Raw genomic sequence first — 24,403 nt, forward strand, 5'->3', positions numbered from 1 at the left:
AGGTTAAGCAACAATGAACGCCTCAAAAATGCAATTAAACCCAAAGTGATTCTGTATGTGTCTTTATCAGTGTCTCTGCTAGCTGATGCAAATGAGCGCTGAGATGCGCTGGGAATACAAACGGATCCAGATCCAGACGAACCACCAGCCGCCCACTGAAGCTTTAACTCGAATGGCATGAACTCTCTGAGGATAAAGGTCCGTAAATATTTTTGCTCTTCATTACTTCAGCTCTTGGCTCGCGACCATCAGATGTTCTCTTCAGCGTCCACATTAAACCACAGGTGATCACCGGCTTGACAGATGCTGCACAGATGTTGTGTTCACCTAATGAGCCAGTCGTGAAGGCTGCACCTTGCGTGCAGGAAAATTCAACCAGAGAGATTTTCAGATTTTTTTCTCTTCAGATCAACAATCTTGCAATAATCCTTGCATGTGCATTTTCTGTAACCACTTGTCCTCTGGAGGGTCACGGGGAGGCTGGAGCCTTTCCCAGATGTCATATCCCAGACGTTACCCCTGGACAGGTCGCCAGTCTATCAGCAGGGCTAACACAGAGAGGAAGACAACCATTCACACTCACATGCACACCTACAGCCAATTTAGAATCACCAATAAACCTAATGAGCATGTCTTTGGACGGTGGGAGGAAGCCAGAGTACCTGGAGAAAACCCACGCAGACACATGGAGAACATGCAAACTCCACACAGAAAGGCCCAGTCGGCCGATGGATTGGATTGGATTGGATTGGTCTGGATTGGTCTACTTGCCCCAAATTGGGGCATGGATGGTTCAAAAAGCTAAGCTAAAGCTAATAAGCGTCTCAGTTGGCATTGAGGACCTGCAAAGAGAAGCTCACATCCGTCAGTCTTGGAAAATGCAACCAGACAAGACAAAGGACAGATCTGCCAGCATCGCTTCGACGTGTTAAACTGGAGCATTACAGATCTGTTGTTACCTGTGACAATGACGGATGAGAATAGGAAGTGGTAGACAGAACGGTGACTGCGTGTGCGCCACTTGTGGTTTACTCTAGCTGGAGTATTTCCAGTCTGCCTCAGCGTGTCTGTTTGCAGTGCAGGTATTAGAGAGCTGGACAGGAAACAGCGTCTCCCTGCAATATTTAAACAGCCTCTCCATCTAGATTCAGTCGGTAGAAAGTCCATTACTAAAGCATTAGCGGGGATTGCAGTGAAAGATGAGCAGCTGTGGAGGATGCAGGGTTTCAGCATTTGATTAGGGTGACATAGAACGAGTCTTATAAGTATATATATATACTGCAACGTGCAGTAGTTATTCACAAACTTCATGAACAGACACGATGAGGGGGTCGCCGACAGTGATCAGTCCCCCCCGTTGTTCGTACCTGATGAAATGCGTGATGTTACACCAGTACTGTGGATCTATGTGAGCCATGTCCCTCTTGAAGTCCTCTCCACAGACCTCTATCTCCCACTGCAGGCGGGATTCATTGCAGACTTTCCCCGGCCGGGGCACAGTGGGCTCTGTGTTGACGCTGTCTGCAGCTGAGAGGACACAAAGACACAAAGTCATGGATCGTGCTTTGTGCGCCTGGCTTCGGATAAACCAAATAACTGTGATGAAACATGACAAAGATGAATGTTGGGTTGTACTCTTGTATTATTTACGAGCGTTCTGTCGTGAGAGTTTTTCCTTCTAACTGCATATTCTGTCATTAAACTGTGACTTGTAGTTTCCGTACTGTCCGTCATGAGATTCATTTCTACCCATTATCTCCTGGGAACTTTTACAAGCACTGACGGGTGGATGTATCTGCAATATGGATGGATGGATGGATGGATGGATGGATATGCTCACCTGATGTCCCTGATGTCATCATCCAGGCATTGACTGTAAAAAAACAAACAAAAGAAGAAAATTAAAGTAACTGAAAAACTGAACCGTATTCGAGAAGTAAAGACTTATTTCTAAATTTACACTCTTTGACACGGACTGTGACCTTTGACCTCCCTCTCGTGTGATTACTCTTCCGACCCTGTTTAATTCATTTAATGCTAATGAAGTCACGGCGGACTCGTTGATCTCTGTCGAGCTCTGTCACCACTCTTCCAGAGCGGCATTTTAACTTTTACTGTAAAGCTGCTGGGGATGCTTCACTGTGTCTTTTAACAGAAGCTGGTCCCGACAACATTATTTCACACAAGTAATTACCGGGATTTGTTTTTATTTGGGTTAGTTTCTGCTTGCAAATTTGACCAGACTTCTGCAAGGTTTTGAGGGAAAACCGCTTGACAGTAAGGAGCAAACCAGATCCAGGAGGTGGTTTGGGTAGATGATTTGTGCATTAAAGGGAACTACTGTTTTTTACAACCTGGACCTTATTTCTGGCATAAAATGCGATCATTTACTCATCCATATAACCGAATATCGTTCGGGAGATATTTAGATTTGCGTATATATCCATATAGTGGGAGTGACTGGGGCACCGAAACGCAGCCTCTAAATAACGCATTACCTGCCGCGAAACACGTTCATTTCACAAATATTTTGTTATGCTACGCTAGTGCTATTCCCCGTTGAGTCTGGAGTTACCTGTTATCATCATCCGGGGTCTGTAGATTGACCTACAGACCCCCGATGATGTCTTCTGACCTGGATGATGTCATCTCTGAGCGCTGCGTTTCGGTGCCCCAGTCACTCCCACTATATGGATATACGCTGATTTAAATATCTCCCGAACGACAACAAATTACACAAAAGTTATATGGGTGAGTAAACGATCGTATTTTATGCAAGAAATAAGGTCCAGGTTGTAAAAAACAGTAGTTCCCCTTTAAGAGCTCGCCCCACAACAAACACAACACATGACATTACAGTTTAGCAGATTACACAGATTATTTTTCACATAGTTTTACAAAGATTTGTGACATAATATAACTTAACATAACTATAAAACTGTTTAAATAACACTGTAGTGATCAGAATTAATAGATATTACACTTGCTAAATGTGCTACTAATTTATATTTCCTAAGTAATGTAGTCACAATTACCTTTAACTCAAAACAGCTTGCTATTCTGTTTTAGCTTTGCAGTATTAAATCGTATTCAACCTTTAGTCGACCCTGAAGGCAGCTGCATTCAGGGTTGACTTCCTAATCTATTTGTGTGGGCATTGTCTGCATATTTTCATTTCTATTTTTTTTTCTCTTTGCAGTAATTTCCTGCAGAGCTAAGGCAGGTGGAAGGGACACATGAAGTATTACACATGTAGGCAGTCGTCTCGCTGATACTCCTCTGCACAGCATCCATCTTACAAACGTTTAAAATTCCCTTCCTCCCATTCTCTCCCTCCCCTCCAGTGCTCTGGTTTTAAAAATCCTGTGCACGGCGGCTGAGTCTCACTGCAACGGTATAAGGAACGGCCCGAGCTAAACACGGCGTTGCGCAGGAAGGAGAATCTTGCTTTGATGTGGCACGCTTACAAAGCGGCGGATCAGTTTGAAAGACGCCCCGCAGGACACAGACTGTCACCAAGTTAGCGCGCTAAATATAGAGACTTCCTTGTTTGAGTATTTGAGGATGTTTTGAGGTGGAGTGTTTGTGATGGGAGCAAATTTTTGTATAGTTCTTGAAGTAGATTCTGATCTGACTTGTGCCGCGATTTGATGAATACAAAAACGTGAATACAAAAAAAGTAAGAAAACAGATTGCATATTAGAAATGTGCTAAATATGAAGCTACACATCAGCTTAGCACTGGAAACATCTGGCCTTGCTCTGCTACAAACTCGGCCTACTTGAATCTCTGGAGCTCATAATTAAGAAAAACATTAACTTTTACACAGGCATTTGTTTTCTGAGCGCAGAATTAAGAAAGCCCCGACCTGCCAGACAGTTTTTAGAAGAGCTGCCCTGAGCTTTCAGGACCCCAAATACATTCTATCCTTTAAAGTTCAGGTCAAAACTGTTTGGAAAGGGCAAGAAAAATCTTCTTAATTAGAAAAAGGACTCTGCAAAAAAGTCTGCAGAGTGCTACGGAACGGTGGGCCTGAATGGAAATCCCTAATCCCTAAGGTTTAAACATTTTCAGTCAGATAGATAGATTTCTGAGGTTCAGTCACCACTGTCCATGCTCTCTACATTCACATCAGTTATTTGCCAAAATCATTTAAAAAAACATCTGGGAAATTGCAGATGCATTAATTCTTGAAACTGAGAAAAAGCATTTTGAGAACTAAAGGGGTGTCTTTGGGTGACAGTCACACTTCCTTGGAGCGTATCGAGGCGCGGCTAGAGTCGCTGCCTGACAGTATCCAAGCTCATGGGACAACGTCAATCAGTGTCACTTTTTTTCTGACATTAAATCTGACATGCCGCGGCAGAAAATCACTTCGCGGGATTCTCCGAAGCACCGGGGCACAAAGAAAAGAAACCCTCGATGCCCGCTGTGATCAATACATCAAATCAAGAATTACGGCGGCTCACGGAGCACTTTAAAAAATGCACTCTTTGAAAGTTCGCCCTCTCTGACTTCAGAACTTGGCTTTCAGCCCTCTCGTTCCCACAGCTCTCCCCTTGCATTCGATAACTCCCGACCGCAGCCCTCATGCGGACTAGTCCAAAAATAACATTTTCGTGTGTAACGTCCAAAGTAAATACATCTCGAGCGCATAAGCTCCTGTGTGGCAAAGCCAAATGTCCCTCTTTGATAACAAACCACAGACAACAGTGTGAACAGCATCCAGCAGCAACGACAATATGTGTGGGTGCAACGCAACAGCATCGGAAAGTAGAGTAAGAAGAAGATTACATAATCCTATATAACATGCCAAGTGGGTGGTAGCCACCAACTGCACCTGTATTAATATGCTTTGCTATAACATAACAGATATACAGCCAGTGTGAACATTGGAGCTTCAACAAGCTTTGCATAAAATCTGACACACCGCCCTGCCAAAGAGTCACTCTGGCTCTTCTGGGGTTATTAATATACACAAGCGCGATGGCGGAGCCGATCAAACAATCCAGCGGCAGGATTCCCTGCGGCGTGAACTCAGCGTAACAGCAGGTGGTGGTGGTGGTGGGGGAGGTTTGAAACTAAATCCACTTTATCAGCTTCGCGGACTGAGCAAACACAGGCAGAATTGGCATCGGTAGTGATTAAGCGTGAGCACGAGAGATTTGGTTACATCACGCGCCGATTCGTGAGCGTGAATTGGAGCGGCTCGGTAAATCTCTCTCATCCTGGCGTGCCAAATCTCTGGCCTTCAAACTGGATTTGAAAAGCAAATAAAATATCACAGGAAGGACTTGTCAAAGAAGTATTAATTGAAAAATGATGAGCAACAGTTGCAGGCTTTAAGGGAAACAAGCATAAAAACCTGCTAGCAGGAAAAAAAAAAAAATAAGCTTAAACTCAAATATGAGAGTAAAGGTCGTCTGTTTTCTGTTCAGCTTTAGCAGCTAAACTAATTGCTGGCTTTGTGTGTTTGAAATTTGATGCCAGAAAGGTAGAATAGGTGCTTTTTCAGGGGGAAAACGGATGCCAAACAACTTATAGATGCTAAAATGCAACGTAAATTGAGAATTCTTTATCAATATCTCCCTACGAGGGACCCCTTTCACATCACAGCCAATTATTCAGGGCATTATTTATATAAATCATTAAATAGTGCAACTTTAAAGTGCAGTATGTGTGCGTACAGAGGCTGTTTATACAGTCTAGAGAAGCACAGAGGTTGGATCAGCGACAAATCGTCAATAACAGCCTTCCAGCGGCTTCTCTCACCAGGCCTCTGCAGAGAGGACGAATGGCAGCAATGCAATTTACCTGCAGGAGCCTCTGCCGTCTTCAGAACATTACAGGCCGTGGGTTGTAGATTGTAGCAATGTCCTTTCAATTTGCTGAAACCTTGAGTGCCAATTTGCGGCAACTCAGTGTGAAAGCCTGTTTCAAGTTGAATGAGCTGAGCTGTGAAACGCAGATGGCCGCCTGTGTTCTTCATACGCCACTTTCCCCCTCTCAGAAACAAACGCGGATCAAAAACGTTTGAGGAGCAATCTACTGCACGTTATTGCACTCATTCACGAGATCTCATTAAAAGCCGGGCTCGCTACAGACGACTGAGCCATTAAACGTCTCATCAGTGGTCCTGTGTTTGTTCGCTCAGCCAGCTGCTCGCCCGTCTTCGGTGCCATTCATCAGGTTCCTCTTCAAGCGAGGTTCGGGGAGCTGTGGCTGCCGTTGCTGAGAAACAACTGGCGGAGACGAGCGGCACGCACACATTTAGGGATAAAGAGGCCTTTCCTGGCTGCTGTCGATGACGCTCAGATCATCAAGACGTAATCAGAACACTAATGGTAATCAAAAAGCATAATTTTTAAACATCATAGTGAAATACATGCAACTATAATAACATCTCATTAACTGAGCATCGCTTTAATTTGAATGTACGCCAAAGATAGAGCAATAACCGGCTCCATACAAGACAAGAAAATATAGCGTTAAAACAATCAACTTAATTATGTTTCCAGTTTTATAAAGAACAGAGCACAAATGTGGCAGGATATTCATTAGATTCTCTGCATGTGGGGGTTTAAAATTAGCCAGACGCCAACAGGCTGTCATTACTAGCTTCCCTAAGAAATGCACTGAAATGCCATAAAGCAATGATCATTAAATACTTGCGATACCATTACAGCACCAGGTTTTTACTTAAATAGGCAGATGTGAGCTGTGAAGTGACAACCTTCTGCTCGCAAATCTAAAACGCGACCTTAGGTCCACATTAAAAAAGGCAGTAAAAGAGTAAATTGTGCAGCTAAAGCAGAGTGATTTCAGAGGGAAGGGTTGTTGTACGCGCGGGCTGACAGCGTGCCAGCTGAGCATCGGCTTGGCTCGGCTGGCACGCTGTCACCCCGTCATATGCTGCCTGCTAGATAAATATAGATGAGAGAAAGCAGAACGTGAATGAAGGTAGATGAACTGCCAGCGCTGTCCAAATATATTTCAAGCACAGGTGGTAGTGGCAGGAATTTCAGGTCTGACACATCGTCGTTAGGATGAGAAAGTAGGCAGGTTTAATAAAAGGAAACGCATCCGACTGCAAATTGAATTTGGGATTTTACAACAAGACAAAAATCTTTAGTTAGATGAAGTAATGAATCCTAAGCAGGATATGTCTGGCTCTGAATCAGTAACGTGTCCTGTTTTTAAAATCCAATCAGAGGAATTAAAAGATGGAAGTAAATCAGGTGTCCTCATAAATCGTTCTCTTCCTGTCTCAATCTCTCGGTCTCTCCGTTACAGCACTGCAGATAAATAGGCCGACATCAGCTGAGGTTTCTACATGCAGGTGGAGAGACGGATGGAAATGAGAGGCGGACACACGGCGCAGAGGGCGAGGAAAAATGATGCAAATAGGAGGAAATGGAGAAAGAAGCTTGCAGTCTTACTGAAAACACCCCAAACAACGTTGGAGATATTAGTATTTTTGTCCTTTATTTATCAAGGCTGACAACTGTCACGTTCCCAGAACTACACAAATGAAAATGAAAATAGTGATTTAGAAGCAAACATGCTTAACAAGAGGTTGTTTTTTACATCCTTGGACAATTTTACATTCATTTGCACATTGTTCCAGGAAATTGAGGCAGTCTGAAAAAAGAAGAAAGAGTCTTGAGCGTGTAGATCCTGGTTATTATAGTGAAGTTAAATAACTGAGGTTCAGGAACAGGGCCACGCCTCAAACACCCAATTACCCGCACCTGCCTATATAGGCGCATCTAACCTCTCCTCGCCCGTTTGACTCAGTTCTCAAACCCCTCCACCCCAACCTTCTCTGTTGCCTCTTCTTCTTTGCAATCTCTTTGCAACCAGGGAGTCAAGGAGTCGATGCCTCCAGAGATGTGCCCCCACCCTGAATCTCTCTCCCCGCGTTCCTGCATCCAGACTTCCAAGGATCGCCATCAGTTGCTATTCCATTCTCTTTCCCTTCCCCTCGACCCCTCCATACCTTTTCTACAACCCCTCCATCCCTTCATCCCTTTCCCCCTCAACTCCTCTCATCCCATCCCCTCAACCCCTCGGTTCCATCTCTCCATAAACTTCTTTGAATATCAAGAGGTGTGGTCTTGTTAGTGAACTGTATATTAAGATGGGTAAGGAGGGGGACAGCCCAAGGAGAGATGCATTTAGGCACATATATGTCCTGTACGGTAGTCACAGTATCAGGCAGCGCTGTCGTACGTTCCCTGACAGGTGACGTCATTCTCTAACCCTGATTTCAACTCCTTTTAAACCTCCTCTCACCTAAGCCTGCAGCAGATGCTCAGTCAAACGATACCGTGGTTTGACACATCCACAGCAGTGTGCTCCAACATCGACACAGCCCGCAGTCACAGGTTATATTCCGATGTGGCGATGTGTCAACCAATCATAAACGCTTGCTTCACCCGTGGCCATGTCGTATTGAAAGTCTTTGCCCGTTCATAACGACACTGTGCGCTTGAGTGACACTCTAACAGAGACTCTGCAACAGTGTCACTGGCAACGCGAGCAGAGCTGTAGCTTTTGTCGCTGGTAGCGTGAATGCACCGTAATGTTGGTAGCAGATTCAGCTTTGCCTCAGCTTGGCCACAAAGCTAAAGTTAATGTGAAAGCTTTTTTCTAAACGAAAGAAAACAATTGATGAAAATCCAAGATAGATAATTACATGCTTTATAGGCTGTAGAGGGAAAAGAAATAGGTAGTAGTGTCATTAGATGTCGTACGATTTTGAAAAATTTGAATGGGCCTTGTATAGAACCCTGGGGTACGCCCTTTAACATGAATAGGAAGGAAGATTTATTTACAGCACCCGTAGAGCCAGTTTTGCAGACTTTATTAGATAACACCGTCAACAGCATCATGTGGTTTGAAGAAAATTATAACAATAGCTGCATGTTATAAATACTTTATAGAGAAATCTGCATATCTGAATATATTAGGCTTATATTTTATTGGCAAACACTGCTCAGCATTCATAAATAAAAGTCTCTACCTCCCTCTCTGCTCTTTGAGGATACTTTAAAGATCTCTGGCTTTTTGACTTCTCAACCCGAGCTGCCCTCCGGTGATCACCAGCTGTGGGAAAACAACTGAAGCAAGCTAGATCAATGAGGACATAGCTGTGCGGCGGAAAAGCTTTGTTTTCTTTGCGTTGCAGATCTCAGAAGGCCAGAGGGAAGTGAAAGAGCAGACTGGATACTTTATTTTAAGAACGGAGGACAAATGGCAGACTTATGGGGCAATGACTTTATGGTGTTCCGCAGAAATCCTAATCAGTGTCGACATAAATTTGATGACGTTACCGCAAGGTTGCAAGGGGAACGAAAAGAATACCTTCACGTCCAGGTCAAAGATAAAGTCACTCCTTATTGTTTGTTACTCTTCCTGCTCTTATGCCCGGGGAAATTCACAAGTCTCAAACACTGACTGAGGTTATAAGAACAAGAGGTCTGAGGCAGATCTTGCTTCTAAGGAATCCTTTTCATTGTCTTCAAATAAATAGAAAGAAATGTCAAGGGCAAAGAGTGGTGTGGGCAAACAGGGAGCTTGTAGATATAACAACTTTACATCTGGAAAATGCATCAAGTTACATCTACACCCTCTACCGTAATGTTTAAAGCAGTTGTAAGTATCCTACAATCAAATGAAACTTGGGTGATTGATAGTCTCAAACACAACGTTTGCACAAGAGTTTCCCAAACTGGTCCTGTCTAGAGGATGTTCCTACTTACCCTCCCCTCCTCCTTCCTGTGGCAGTTTATTTTCTCTTTGACTCAAGGGGATACCAACATGTTGGCAGTGATTTTCCATCGGTTCACAGCTGATTTCCATCTGAGACTGTCGCCGCTATCTAGTCCGATGAGATTTTTCCTATGACAATAAACACTAATGTACCTAAATGAATAAATCCATGCTAAGACAATATCTGCAGCAGAAAACTAAATTAGAAGAAGTGTTAAATCCATGCCAAAACCTTTCGGTTTGATCTTCCGGCAGTAACACCAGTGTCAGCCAAACACTGTCAGTGTTAGTCACACTTCTTATCAGCAGAGCTCCCCTGACTGGAAGATGGATGACCTCCTAGTAGAGGGCCGATGTAAGTGGCCGCTGCTGAGTCCTGATGTGACAAAACAACAAGGAGAGGATGTTGTTGTGATAGAAACACTGACCCGTCGGGGTCATGTGAAGTCACACACGCTGAAAATAATGTGTCATTTTGCAGTGAGTCTCTGTTGGTCTAGGGTTACAAATGAGAGGGGGGGAAAACAGCCTCGTCTGATCAATGGGACAACCCGTAATTCTCTGAAATACAGTTTAATAAAATCTTGTATTGACTCGAGTGCAGTGTTCAGCTCAGTGTGATATTGATCTGAGGAAGTGGTCAACACAATTACAGAAGTCTATTTGTAGTCCCTGCACTCACTCATTTTTACTTTCACGGTTTGACTTATAAAAGTTTCCAGTAGCAATATCTTTGTGCTGATACTTCTGACTGCTTTACTGTATTCTACACTACAAAATATTGCATTGTTGGATTGTCTGTCATTGACCCCAACTGCATTCTTGTCTCAAATTTGAAAAGTAATCATCTTCATTGTACCTGCCACATATGAACACCTGATTGATATCTATATTTTCAGACTTCCACTGACTGTTCTGTGGTTGTAGCCACCTTTGTGCTGAAAGTTGACGCTGATTGGCTGATGGCAGATTTAATACACAAAGTTAATAACAGCCCTAAACGGAAGCTGATAGTGAGGACTGTCGAGCAATTTTTAGAAATAGACTTCCTCATACATAAAACGCCCCCGACTCCGAAAATGATTCTTCTAATTTCTCTTAGCAGAAAATTGTGGCCTGTCAAGGTCGTGTTTACACAGACTTGGGATCAGTAATTAACCACCCACATCCGTCTTTTGTGAGGACGCTGCACAAGATCAGCAACGTCTGCTTTACTTCAATTTACTGACAACATCCCTGGATTGTGTTAAATATTAATTGTCTGCCACATAAAACATTTGATCCCTTGAGCAACATGTTCTTTATTAGTTGCATACTGTATTTAACGACTTCAGGAGACTTCAGCAGACTAATCAGGCTCTTCTGATTGACGCTTTGTTGATTCTCGAGCAAAATAAAATGAGGAAGTAAAAAATGCAGTCCTGTTTTTTACAGTTTCACTGGCTTAGTCATAGATTAAAAAAAAAATAATAAAAAATGACCTAGTGTGGATGCACTTCATTTTCACACATAAAATGTCTCCAACTTCAGCCAGCTTAGCGCAGACAACGCCTTAGTTGCCCAATCGATTTTCTGTCCGTTTGTGTGTGCACATCAAGAGGTAGGAAACAGCATCCTCCTTCGGTTTCAAGCTTGCTCTCTTAATTTTGTGCAGTGCGTCATGTGTCGTGCTGTGTAAGCGACATGAGTTCTGTGAATATGCATCCAAAATGCTGTCCAAACATCCATTTATATTTGACAGCCTCCATATCTCTCAAGCCAGGAGGCTGGGGTCGGATCAGTGCTTTTTAGGAAGCGCTTTCTCTTGTTTTTCACATAGTCGACATACTATTCTCTTTTTTTTGGATTGCGTTAACTTTCAGTTCCTGTTGGGTTGGGTGTGGGCGACTAAACTGAGGGACGCGCTGAAAGAGACACTTTCACAGCGTTACAAACCGATCTGATGAGTGATAACTGCCGACCCAGCGGGGAGACGTTGCATGAGCTCATTCACAGGAGAGTGCATAGCTATACAACCACAGAGCCGCCTTAAAAATCTGACCGCTGCTGCTGAGAGCTGAGAGTATAATGCAGAGACATTTGTAGATAAATGCAGATTAAAAAAATGGCACAAACACATATCTGCAGACCTGTTGACATAGCATTGCACTCAATCATTTGACCCACATTGTTGTCACATTATCCTCTTGAACATTAGATATTATGCGTGCAGGGTTGCATATGCTTTTCTCAAAGACTCACAAGTTGCATGTTGCACAAATCCCTGGATCAGCTGGGAAAGTCAGTCTACAGTCAGCTGTTGCCTGCAACAACTGTCTCCCCCTCCTGAGATTTCACAATCAAATTTGTTCCAGTCATGCTTTCGTTGTCAGGACGGGGTTTGTGGGTATTGGAGGTTAGAACCCAGATGCAGGACTTAGAGGGCTGAGGCAGGAGTAGGCAAAAAGGTATTTAATGCAAAAAAAAGACAAAACTGACAAAACCAAAAGCGCTGCAGACGAGGCAGGATATCTTAACTTGATGAAACCAAAAACGTCTTTGAAACATAACCTATGAACTTGACAAGTCTAAGCCATGAGAAAACAAAAAACTATGACGAGACACGAGCTAAACAAGATGAGGCAAAACTATGGGACATGTACGACGTGTGACAAGCACAACATCAAAGAGAACAAAGGGGAAGGCAGGGCTATATATACACACATCGGACAGAGGGATGACGAGACACAGGTGACACAAATCAAGACAGAACACAAGGAGAAACCAATGACCTAATCAAAAGGGGAAAACACAGGGAGTAACACGAAACAGGAAATCAAGAACTTAAGAAAATAAAACAGGAAACAGAAACCCAGGGAAACTAATCTCAAAATCATGACATTCGTTAATTTAAAAAAATTAGTAAGAATGATTTTCTCGTTGTTGCGACGTTTTTTAGCAGTCTGTGTTGCTTAATAGTGACAAAAGCACAACTCTGCATATAGATAAAATATAAGGGTACCGATCAGGAAGCCTGGTGTGTTTGTCTGTCAGTGTGTGAGAGGTTTGCTTCTCAGGGAGGACGTTTAAATCTCTCCTCTGTAAACTGTTCAACCATGGCCTCCAGCTGCTGCTGTCAGAAGCTAAAATATGTATAAATATATATATAAAAAACAAAGAAATCTCAGGATGTCTATCACATATGTGAAAATGCCCACAGCCAAAGGAGAAGCAGACCTTCCAGGCGTACAAACGGACTTTTTCTTTTCTTCTAAACGTATTCAGCTTGGGTGCAGAATTTATTTCACTCACAGTCAAAGACAATCACTTTTTCGCTGCGGATGAGAAAACTGAAAGGGGAAACTATGTGATTGGGTCCTGTTCTCAATCATGCCCCATCGTTTACCGGTCTGCTGGAGTCACAGTGAGGCAGAGACGCAGTGATTGACTGCTGAGTGATTATTATTCACCGACCAGCTGAAGAGCCAGTTGGGGCGGGCAGACATTAATTCTGTGAAAGGAGACTGAACCAAGAGAGAGACGGTGGGAAAAAGTACAAAGTAGGTAAATGTGGAGGATGAATATTGTTCAACGGGAACAATATTTAATTCTTACTGAAGAGTGTGTTGCTACTGATTCTCTTTGAATCCAAAATAATAAAGAGTGTGGAAAAGTATTTCATTTCACTTGTAGTGCAGTTGAAGTGGAGCATACTACATCCAAACTGCTTGTCCCTGACTGAAACCCACTCCCACACACACACCTTCCTGTCATTTACATCCACTTCACACCGAAACTGTCCAGCTGTAAGGAAGACCCGCCTCTGTCTCCTGTCATGTTTGCCCACGCATACTGCCGAGTGCAACCCCGCAAACGTCTTAGCGCGGAGACAGTTTCCACGTGTGCGTCACGATCCTCACTTTTTATTTAACAGGCTTCCGTCGCGCTGAGGCGACCGGTCTTCACCCGTGAGTGCGACTGTTTGGATCAGGAATAAACACTCCATCACACGGCACGCACTACTTCTTCTCTGCTGCTACCGCCCGTTGATCCGGGGGCTGCTTGTGTCAGAGCGATATCTTAAAGGAGAGGGGATCTGGAGGTCAAGGAGGAGGGAGAGGAAGACGAGAGTGGAGAATGACACAGATGCGCAAGACAGGGGAACTTGGCAAACAAAAGCAGGAAGGAGGGGAAGTTAAGAGGGGGGACTCCTGCACGGCCGCGGTGCAGACAGACAGAAATAAAGTGCCATTAGTGGGGGAATCCATGATTGAGGTCTTTCCAGGCAAAAAAAAATTAATATTTTTTTAACCTATTACACTATTTGTATGTAGGACGCCGTGGGTGAATGTGAGGCAGCGTGAAGGGCTTTTGGTATAATGGCTCTATATAAATGCAGTCCATTTACCATGTGGAGAAGAAAATTACAGCCAAGCTTCTGCAGAATAGGCCCCTGCGGAGAGAATCCATCTGTCTATGATCTATCACGGCTTGTTTGCATGAGTGCCGAAGCTGCTGCGCCGAGCACCTCGTAAACATTTTGTCTGCAGTTCAGCATGGAAACAAAAAAAGTTTCATTAAATGCTTTCTTTCTTTCTTATTTTTATTTTTTTTTTAGCATTTGTATTCACATAAGCACCAGGAGTTGAGCGCTCACGCTGACGCACAACGCAGGCTGCCGGCGACAGATAAGCAACTCGGATGCGATTATAACAGTGAGTTAGCAGAATCTGCCCTCTTTATGAAATCCCAAACTGTTCTTCCTTAGCGGTGGATAATCAAATGAAAAACTGAATTAGCTTGGCAATGCGATTCGGGCTTTCATCAGTATTCCCCGCGCACGGCCCCCTCTTCAAGCGCAGACGGGCGTTTAATTCCAAAACATAAAAGCTAAACGCGGCCTAAAGCCACTTCGTGTCATCCCTCTCTGACAAATGTGAGCTCCAGTGGGACGCTTGCAACCAGAAAAACACAAACATTTGCTGGCGAGGACGACGTCGCGGCTTTCTTTTACCGCTTTGTGTGAGCTTTTAGAAAAGCAGCAGATGCCATCGACAGGAGAAACAGTTGCGAGGCTACGCAGAACAAGACAAAACTGTTAATTGAGTTAATATGGGTCACCTTTTCAGCCAAGATGAAACCCGACCAGTTCACCTTGATTTTCTGGTTCCTTCAGATGAAATGCAATAAAACAGATGCACTTATCCTTAAATGTCAAGCACTGCAGCAGCGGTAAACACTCCCCCTCTCTGAGTGATGCAGTCCACCCCCTCCACAACAGGTCTGTAATAAATATGCCAACTTGTCCTGGCCATTAATTACAGCGTGATAAAAAGCCAGAGCACAGCAGAGAAGCGCATTATCACTGCAACTTCGGCCCAACTCTCGCCAGGGATGAGATGAATACACTAAGGGACAGATAAATAGGTACAACACATGGACGTATACTATGAATATTTTACATCTAGTTCAGCAGCGTGTGTAATTTCAGAAAAGACAGCTACACGACCCATTTCCATTAAAAAACGGATTGCATTCAAGGGACTGAGTGGAAAAGGACAAAAGGGCTTGGCTTATGTCAGCTGTTTCACCAGCAGTGACAAAGACCTTTGCGCGAACAAGCTGCTCGTCCGCCTGACAGGGACGCAAAACTGTGAAGGAGAAAAGGCAGAGTAAGGAGCAAAGATGGAAACAAAGAGAAACATCTTTATTAGGGTTCCCTTTTCACACCAGGTATTTTGACTTGTCACTAAGCAACTAAGCAATCATTCGCGCACTTCTGCTTTCCCTGCCAAGTCAAAATGTCCGGCCGTGAGAAATGACTACACCGCAGAGAGCAACAGCAACCCCGATAGAGCCCTTCTGAAAAAGTCTCTTGGACTACTCACTAATCACCCAATCATGCTGATTTGTCCAGTCACACACCATAATAATAACCATGTCTATGAATGAATATCTTCACCATGGGACTGCTGCAGGCACATGAAGTTTTAATAATTACGTTATTTGTGACTTCATTTTTATTATGCGAAAAGACCTTTAAAGTGGCAATCTCTAACATTTACTTCATGGTTGTGCAGCAGCAAATGCAAAAATCAAAGCCACAGATCACATAGCATGAGGCTGCAAACAGCACAGCACAGCACGGTGAAAGGTCCAAGGTGGAGCTCGTGGCCTGCAGCTCCTCATCTAACAGCTCACTGTGGGCACTCCCTCTTGTTCCATTACTAGGGGTTTAACGGTATTTGTATTCGTCCCGCGGTGTCACGGTTTGGTGCACACAGTCATACGGCGAATACTTCTAAGTGAATAGCCTATTAAAAAAAAAAGAAAAAGTCGAGTCCTCACTTCAATCCAGGTGGTGGTCATGAGCCTAAAAGCTGCCAGCTAACGTCATTAGCCTACAGAAGAAGAAAAACAGACGAAGAAGAAAAGTAATAGAGAGTGTGGAGTTGGAAGAGCCGCCGGCTTCATTTAAATCACCAGCGTGGGAACACTTTGGTTTCTTGGTGCAACATAACAGCGATTGGACGCGAGTGGTGGACCGGACAAAGATTGTCTGCCGACGATGTTTCGCGGAGGTGCTACCTCAGTTTATCCCTACAAGAAATTGTGTTTTTTCCTCTGTATGAATAAAATGAATGAATGGTACGAGAACCCTCCTAATGCATTTGTTTTGTGTTTTATTCTATTTTTGTCTGAACCGTGAACCCCACACCACGGTACGTACCGAACTGTGATTTGTGTGTACCGTTACACCCCTATCCATTACCTCCTGCAATGTTTCAAACTGATATGCTGTCTTGAATGCAGCCTCAAGGCTCCAGCAGAGTTGGAGTTCAGGTAAGCTCACCTCGTTTCCATCTTGTGGTCTTCAGACTTTGCCCCCACTGAATCAGGCGCTGATCATTTGCAACCGTAGTTTTCACATGTCCACTAAATTGCAGAACTCTAAGAGAAGATGCCACCCTACCTCCCCCCATTTCACCCCCTTTCCGCTGTGTTCCTGTCACACCAACGTGATACTTCGTATTTTGCTAAACAAATATTGTTGGTAAATGATGCCTCGGATGTCTGACTGCTTCTCACAGCTGCTGCGGGTTATTGCAAACTGTTTCAGTGGTGGAGGAACGCAAAAAAAAAAAAAACACCTCAGCGTGAGTCAGAATCTGTTTCAAAAACGCAAAAGGCTGCCTGTTAATTAACCGGGCGAGAGCGCCGAGTGGTCTCGCTTCCTCTGACAGCTTCAACCCATTACGCTTAGGCCCGCCGTGGTTATTTTAAATCATAACTCATTTGCTATTTGGCTACTCCACTGAAAACATTTCGGCCTCCAGTGAATAAAATGACTCCTTGTCATAGATGCGTCCCTCTCCTCCCATCAGTACCTCATTTCAGTCTGTCATTTATCATTAATTTGAGCCCGCCATTGGACTCGATGTCGCTTCTCATTTCAGTCAGGCTCATTAGCACCTTCTCTGTGATTGGAAATATGAGATCCCTCCTTCTATCACGTCTCCCGATATAAACAGACATCCTGCTCCGACTCTGCCCTCTCGCCGCTCCTTTGCGGAAGCCAGCATCAGAGGATGATGGCTTCTGCAAATGACGTTACATAATGAGCCACGGGTCTGCAGCATCAGATGATCTGAGCTGCCATGCAAACATCGCGGAGTATTTCCAGCCTTGAAGGATGTATGAAATGAAATTAGGTTTATGTATTAACACTATGCACAGACAAGTTCATTTAATTGTTGTTTTGCCTAATGTAGTTCCAAATCTGACACTTTTAACCAACAGTTAAAGAAACTGTGTATATTCATTCTGTTATAAAACAATGTATTTTCTGCTGCTCAACTAATCAAACCAACCATTTCTAGTTTCTTGCATTAATTCAGTTTTAATAAGGCTCAGTCTATGACCCATTTTTGCTTCACTGTTTTACATATCTGGAGCTGCTTCCACACTTTCATAACATGAGATGAGAGCTAATCTGGCCTGTGAAAAGGAGCCTCCAGCGCTTCCTGTTAAAGAAATCTTCGGTGGTCATATGGCATGACGAACAGATACCCAGGGAGTTTATGGGTGCTTCTACAAAGGGGTGAACCCCTCGACAATCTGTTGACCATCTGGCGCTTTGACAGAAACACACTCTGCCCTCTGCGCGGCAACTCAGGAGTCGGCGACACCTCGGCTTCAGACTTTGATATGAGCGGGATGAGCTAAGAGGCAGAGTTCAAGTCCCCTCTGGGGCATGAATCTTTAACGGGGATCTGAAAGATTAATAACGCTCTTAACACACTTTCCCTGCCGTTGCGCCCTGTGGACTCCAGTCAGTGTCACGACGCCGAGCGAACGTTCGCTCTTGTTGATGTTATGACATGTGCTGAATGTGGACACATGATTGACAGGATAAAGCCCGATCTGCAGTTTGGATACGCTCACAGATATTCTTATCATTTTTAAAGTTGAGAGAACCCACGCAGACACAGGGAGAACATGCAAACTCCAAACAGAAAGGCCCCAGTCGGCCGATGGATACAAACCCGGAACCTTCTTGCTATGTGTTCACTTTATTTTACTCATTTGCCCGGACAGAAGAACCTCGTAGAACCATCTCAAGTAGGAACAGGCCAGCACCGGCGACTGGACTGGAGAGGACATTTTCAATGAGACTGAGAAGGGTGGTGTAACACTTTGGTAGTCAGTTCAGTAGGGAAACATTTGTGCCTAATTGTCATGTAAATGCTTAATCTGATGTTGTTTCTCTCTGGTTGGAACAGATAAGGTTTCTGTGTTTCTTTCTGTGCATCATTGCCCCAAGTTTCTGGGAGGTAAACACGGTGGCAGCAAAACAACTAGCCGTTCAAACAAGTGTTTGGAAAGACAAATAAAGCAGGAAACTGATGCTGTCATCTTCTATTTAGTAAGTTCAATGTCGTTCCTAAAGTTGGGGAAATCTTCTTCGTATTCTGTCATATTTTGTGAAAACATCTCCGATTTGGGGGTTATTTAGAGGGCCGGTAAATGTATCTTGTGAAATCATTTTATTGTTGTCCATGTACTCTAGCTTTTTTAAGTATTTGTTGAGAATGTGACACCAGGCTTGAGTTAAAAGCTCTAACGTGGTGTTACAACTGTCTCGTCTAATAAACTTGAAGGTATTTCAACCTGGAATGTCCAGATGATGAGCAGCACCGTGTATAACAACATCCATGTGCTAAAAGAAAAGACATCAGCCACACACATTGAAAACAGCTCCACGCATCGAACTCTCTCCTCAGGTCTATGAATAGCATTTTTACAAGAAAAACTTAAAAAACGTTTTTCACAGCTATGCCTTTTTTTTTTTTCAGCAGAACAGAAGAACCCTGAGGCCCTTTCCCTCGCTGTGAGAGTGTATGTGAATAACTATTTATTGGGGTAAGCAGATGCTTCACCGTCAGTGGGAATCTTTTTTTTTTTTTTTTCTTCTGTGTGCTGCAGATGTGGACCATCTCCTCCAGTCTTCGCTGCGTCCACCACACTGGCGTTGCATTAAGAATGACTCAGTGCGTTGCTTTCTGGCTTTCTTTGAACACATCTGGACTCCCGCCTTCTTCCTCCCAGTAGGGATCTTGATGGGAAAATCCTGCATGTCTTCACGGCATGGGAATATAACCTCTCGCTGCTTTGACAGCAGCACATGCAGCGAGCTCCTACACGTGTAAATCTTTGATTTCGCTGGTTTTCCATAAACACTGAAAGGAGAGCTTAGAACATAAAACATGTTTTATGCCTGAACATGAGCATCTAAGTTAGGTTTCTGCTTGGATGTGCAGCGCTGGGAGGTTCCACAGCTGTTACATGGCTGAGATCCAGCCTAGTCCAGGCTGATAATCTTGTCAGGACATAATATAGAGCACATCCTTCTGTTTATTACAGGCTTCTAAATGGCAGAATGACCTCCCATAAAATTGTCACCTAACTGTCTCACGTTTACCCCTCCAAAAAGCTCTGGGTAAACTGCAACTAGATAAGAGTTTCGCTGAACTACAAGCCATAAAATTGAAATCCTGTGTCGCCTAGCATGACCAGGCATTTTCAATCAGTGTCAGACCAGCTGACCAAATATCAGCCCAACAGCTGCTAACTAACAGCCCCTCAGCCCGGCTTCTCCGAATCCTGGAAAGAGTCGGTACTCAGCAGTATCAGGACTCCTCATTCTTATCTGCTGTCACTACTACGGGCCACTCTGCGGACACAGAGCAGGTCCCAATCAAAACAGCTCGGCCGTGACAGCCTTTAACCCTTTCAACTCCTCAGCCACAACCTCGCGCCACATGAAACATAATTTCATACATGATTTCACCCCTGGGCTGCCGGATAATGAGCCAGATCCAGAAATTCCTATTGGCCACGATATAGGTCAGTTCTGTCCAGTGGGGCATGAGGCCATGGTGCAGCACTGTATATTCCCCGTTCAGTGCATGCTCTGAGGTGGGATTGATGTTCCTGTTAGTTCTTCTTATGAAGCCTCGTTATGTGCAACCTGACATGGTGGCAGTGCATTTGTAGATGCAAAGAAATTGATTGCAGCACTCATAGAAAACAAAAGCAATTATAATATATTATTTACTGGACTATAATGAGGAAAGTGGTCTCAAGTTGTATGTTGCATTTGTGTGATGCTGCTATGGTATTTCTCCTTATAACAGAGCAGGCAGACTTCTTGGGTGATGGATTTGCATCCATCAATCCTTGAGCGTTCTCTGAAATTAATAAGAAACCAAAAAGTCATCGCTACTCACCCAAAACCCCAACAACAAAAAGTTTCAGCACCGCGAGCTCATTTGTATCCATCACGCTGCGCGAATCCAGTCGGACTTTGAATGAAACCTCAGCTGCAGCTCCGTGAAAATGCACCTTTGAAGCGAACCATCGTTGAAATTATCCCAAATGCGCGCGTTCCGTCATGCTGTCAGGTGGAAGTTTACGCGGAGAGAGAAACGCAGAGATAGCCAAGACAAAAAAAAAAAAAGAAGAAGAGAGAAACCGGATCCCTGAGCGGCGACTTTCCCCGACTGTCCCCGAGATGATCGCGGCAGCTTCTCAGGCGTCAGAGCTCAAGACCGCACAGTCCTGCATCCTCTGAGGGGGGAGGAGGAGGAGGATGAGGATGACGAGGAGGGGGAGAAGTGGAGGAGGATGATGATGAGAGTTTCTCAAAAGCTGTCATTCTGGATTGCACGGACTTAACAATTAATTCTCGGTACGCAAATGTGGACATTTTAATGTTAATATAGTGAATATATGCAGAAAATAAAATGCAAACAGGTTCCAAACTCTCTCTCTTTCACCATTTACATCATCTGAGCACATCTAACTAAGATTAATCGTTTGTCGTTTTTGCACATTATGTCATTCCATTACATATCCTTGTAATTATAATGTGATAATAATGATTACCAGGATATAATTCAGCTTTAAGGTTTCATCACTGAAACGCCCAGCGTGACTCAAACTTTTATTTCGTTTCTCTTTTTTATTTCTTTCTATGAAGCAACACTGACATCCTCTGGTTCGTTTTTGTATTGCACCTTTGCATCCACACGCCTTGGCGTTCAGCTTGGAAACAAAATAAATAAAAATAAATAAAGCTTCCAGTGAGATTATGCAACAGATTATTTCAAATCAAATTAAATAAAGAGGCCTGAGCTGTGTCTGTGCACCAGGTCTCATCCTGATGCACAAACAGGCGGTGATCTCATTCCAAGCCTAATTTAGTCCCGGATCAGTTTATTCGGTCACTGTGGTCATTTGGGTTGGGATTATTTTTAAGAGACCAGACCATTGGCTTTATCCTGTAACCTGTTTGTATGGCAGCCTGATATCAGCTCTGTTTTTTTCTCGTTCAGTTAAACTGATGTCCACTGCTGCAATGCACAAGGACAGTAAATGTGACAACCCTGCAAAGTGTTCTCAGCCTTCATCTGTTTCAAGGTTTTGTCCACAAACAGGGCCTGTTTTTTGTTTTTTGTTTTTTTGCACATTTCTCACTGCCTGACGAAAGCCAGTGTGACTGCAAAGGCTACGAATTTTGATGACTAGCACTGCTTCATGCTTCGCGCCACCACAAACAAGAATAATGAGTCAGAATAGCAAGAGGGTGCTGTTCTGCTGCAGAAACTGAGTCAAAGTTACTCATGGGTTTCTGAAAGCTAGAAGAGATATTATTAGAAAAGAAAAAAGAAATCAAAGGAGAAAGAAGAAGAAACAAATGAAATAAAGTCAAATAAAAATGTGAAGGTCTGCAAAGATACTCAGTCATGCAGCTCATGGCATATCTTGTCTAAATTTCCTCGGTGAAGTTTCACCTCTTATCTGCTTCTTCAGTTTGTTTTAATTAGGAACACCTCTGGGTGGTGCACGCTTTAAACTCACATGACTAGGGCCTGTTGACAGCCAGATATTCACCTGTGATTAGAAGAAGTTATTGAGATTAAACTGGGTGGTGTCCTGTTAGTTTCCCAATTAGAGGTGGTGATTAGTGGAAAGAAACTCCAGACTTAAGGTGAGAATGGCAGAAAAGAATCCACTTGGATGAGTGATGAGGCGTCTTTAAGACAACACAGACATGTCTAATGGCCTTTGTTTGTGGAGATCTCATGAATCATGCACCACTTTCCAACTCTCTGTCAAGCAAATACAATAGAATATAGAATACAATAGAAAATAGAATAGAATAGAACTTTATTGTCTACCGAGTTGGAAATTTGTTTTCGGCTCACCAACACAGAAGACAGACAGTGCTAAAACACAAAAGTTTACGTGTACAGGTGCAGCAAATGTCCACGCAGCATTGCATGGACATTTGCAATGGCCAGAGGGGCTCTATGGTGCCTCCTACACTTCAAAAATTCAAACTGATTAAAAAGAGGATAGGAGTTATCTGCCAGATTCTCCTAGCTTTCTTCCCTTCCTTTCAGTGAGGATCAGCGACTTCTGGGGTTTTCCCACAATTTTACTTGCCTTTGTCACAATCCTATTTAATTTGTTCTTGCACTTACAGCTTAAGCGACCCAACCAAGCAGAGAGATGAAATGTCAGGACACTTTCCAGTTCCAGAATCAGTGGACTGACACCAAGACAGCTCGGTCACCTCAGGAGGCGAAGACGCTGTGAACATTTCTTAAAAACAAAGTCTGAGACTTCAGAGAGGTTTATCTGGCAGTTCAGAACTGTGCCAAGGTATTTAAAAGTTTCCGCACCTTCAACGAGTTTACCATCAAGTGGAACCGGCACTACTGTCACATTTCGTTTTGTGCAGATGACCAACTCCTTTCTTTTTGAAACATTGATTTCTGGCTGGCTTTTGAAGCACCATGCTTCAAAAGCCTTAAAGGGGAACTACTGTTTTTTACAACCTGGACCTTATTTGTGGCATAAAATACGATCGTTTACTCGCCCATATAACTTTGGAGTCATTTGGAGTCATTCGGACGATGTTTAGATTAGTGTATATCCATACAGTGGGAGTGACTGGGGCACCAAAACGCAGCCTCTAAATAACGCATTATCTGCTGCAAAACTCATTCATTTCACCAATATTTTGTTATGATACGCTAGTGCTATTCCCCGTTGAAAAAACAGTAGTTCCCATTTAATGTGAACAAGACAGGAGGTCTCACCAGAAGAGTCCGTTCTCTGTAACAAGCCGACTAAGGCCATGGCATCTGCATATTTAATCAGTTTTAAGTTACAATCAATAAATGCAAATTCATTTGTGAACAAAGAAAAAAGCAAAGGTGGAATAACGCTACCCTGTGGGCAGTCTATGCTTATGACAGCCTCTTCTGAAAGATTACCATTAACACACACCCTTTTGAGGGCAGCAGGAGAGAAAGTCTCTGATACAAAGAATCAGGCCCTTATCAACATTTAGATCAACCAGCCTTTTCAGAAGGATATGCACCTTCGTAGAATTAAAAGCTTCACTGAGATCTACAAACAAAACCCTTGCGTATCCTTTAGGAAGCGTAAACTGCTTTGAGACTGAATCTAACAGAGTCAGGACAGCAGCATCCGTACCTCTGTTGCTTTTGTAAGTGAACTGGAGTGGATCTAAAACGGCAGCCACCGTGGAGGTCAGGAGGCCCACCAGAACTTTCTCCATAGTTTTGCACAGCATGGACGTACTAGCAATTTGTCGAAAATCTTCATGCTTGTTTGCACCTGACTTTTTTTGGTATAGGCCTTATTACTGAATTTCTTCCCCTTTTATGGGAAACATAAACTTTTTGGCGTTAGGGAATGTTTGAAGAATCGGCTGTAGGCTACAACACAAAGTATAAGATTATTTGTTTTCAGATTACAGGCATGTGATTTGAGTCTTTATGTGTCCGAAACTTAAATTATGTGTGGTAATTCAGGTTAATTTCTTAAATGGCCACTTACAAAGCAACAGGTAACAGAACTATGTCCTCATGTTATTCTGCGCCTGAGTAAACCGCAGACAATTTGAAAATGTTCTCAGAGTGAGTAACATGCAGAAGAAATGCCCCGATAAGGAAGTGGCGGGAGGGGGGAAATTTTCCAGAAATGGGACGCAGCCAACTGTAATTGCAGCCAAGAGTGCCGTCGCTCACCTGTCGGTCAGGTGATGTTGAAC

The 24,403-nt window shown here is 43.5% G+C and overlaps 1 protein-coding gene across 1 annotated transcript in view; it reads right to left on the minus strand.

Moving 5' to 3' along the window:
- Positions 1-20,874, minus strand: part of LOC311503282 (receptor activity-modifying protein 3) — a 29,032-nt gene extending 8,158 nt beyond the window's left edge. The window contains exons 1-3 of the mRNA XM_084565920.1: positions 20,544-20,874; positions 1,841-1,873; positions 1,368-1,527 (exon numbers count right to left, since the gene is read on the minus strand). Of these exons, the coding sequence (XP_084422046.1) occupies positions 1,368-1,527; positions 1,841-1,873; positions 20,544-20,595 (245 nt within the window). The 5' untranslated portion in view covers positions 20,596-20,874. The remainder of the gene's footprint in view (positions 1-1,367; positions 1,528-1,840; positions 1,874-20,543) is intronic.
- Positions 20,875-24,403: the final 3,529 nt, after the last annotated feature.

Source organism: Chelon labrosus (genome assembly GCF_963514085.1).
Source record: "Chelon labrosus genome assembly, chromosome: 18".
Taxonomy (NCBI): Eukaryota; Metazoa; Chordata; class Actinopteri; order Mugiliformes; family Mugilidae; genus Chelon; species Chelon labrosus.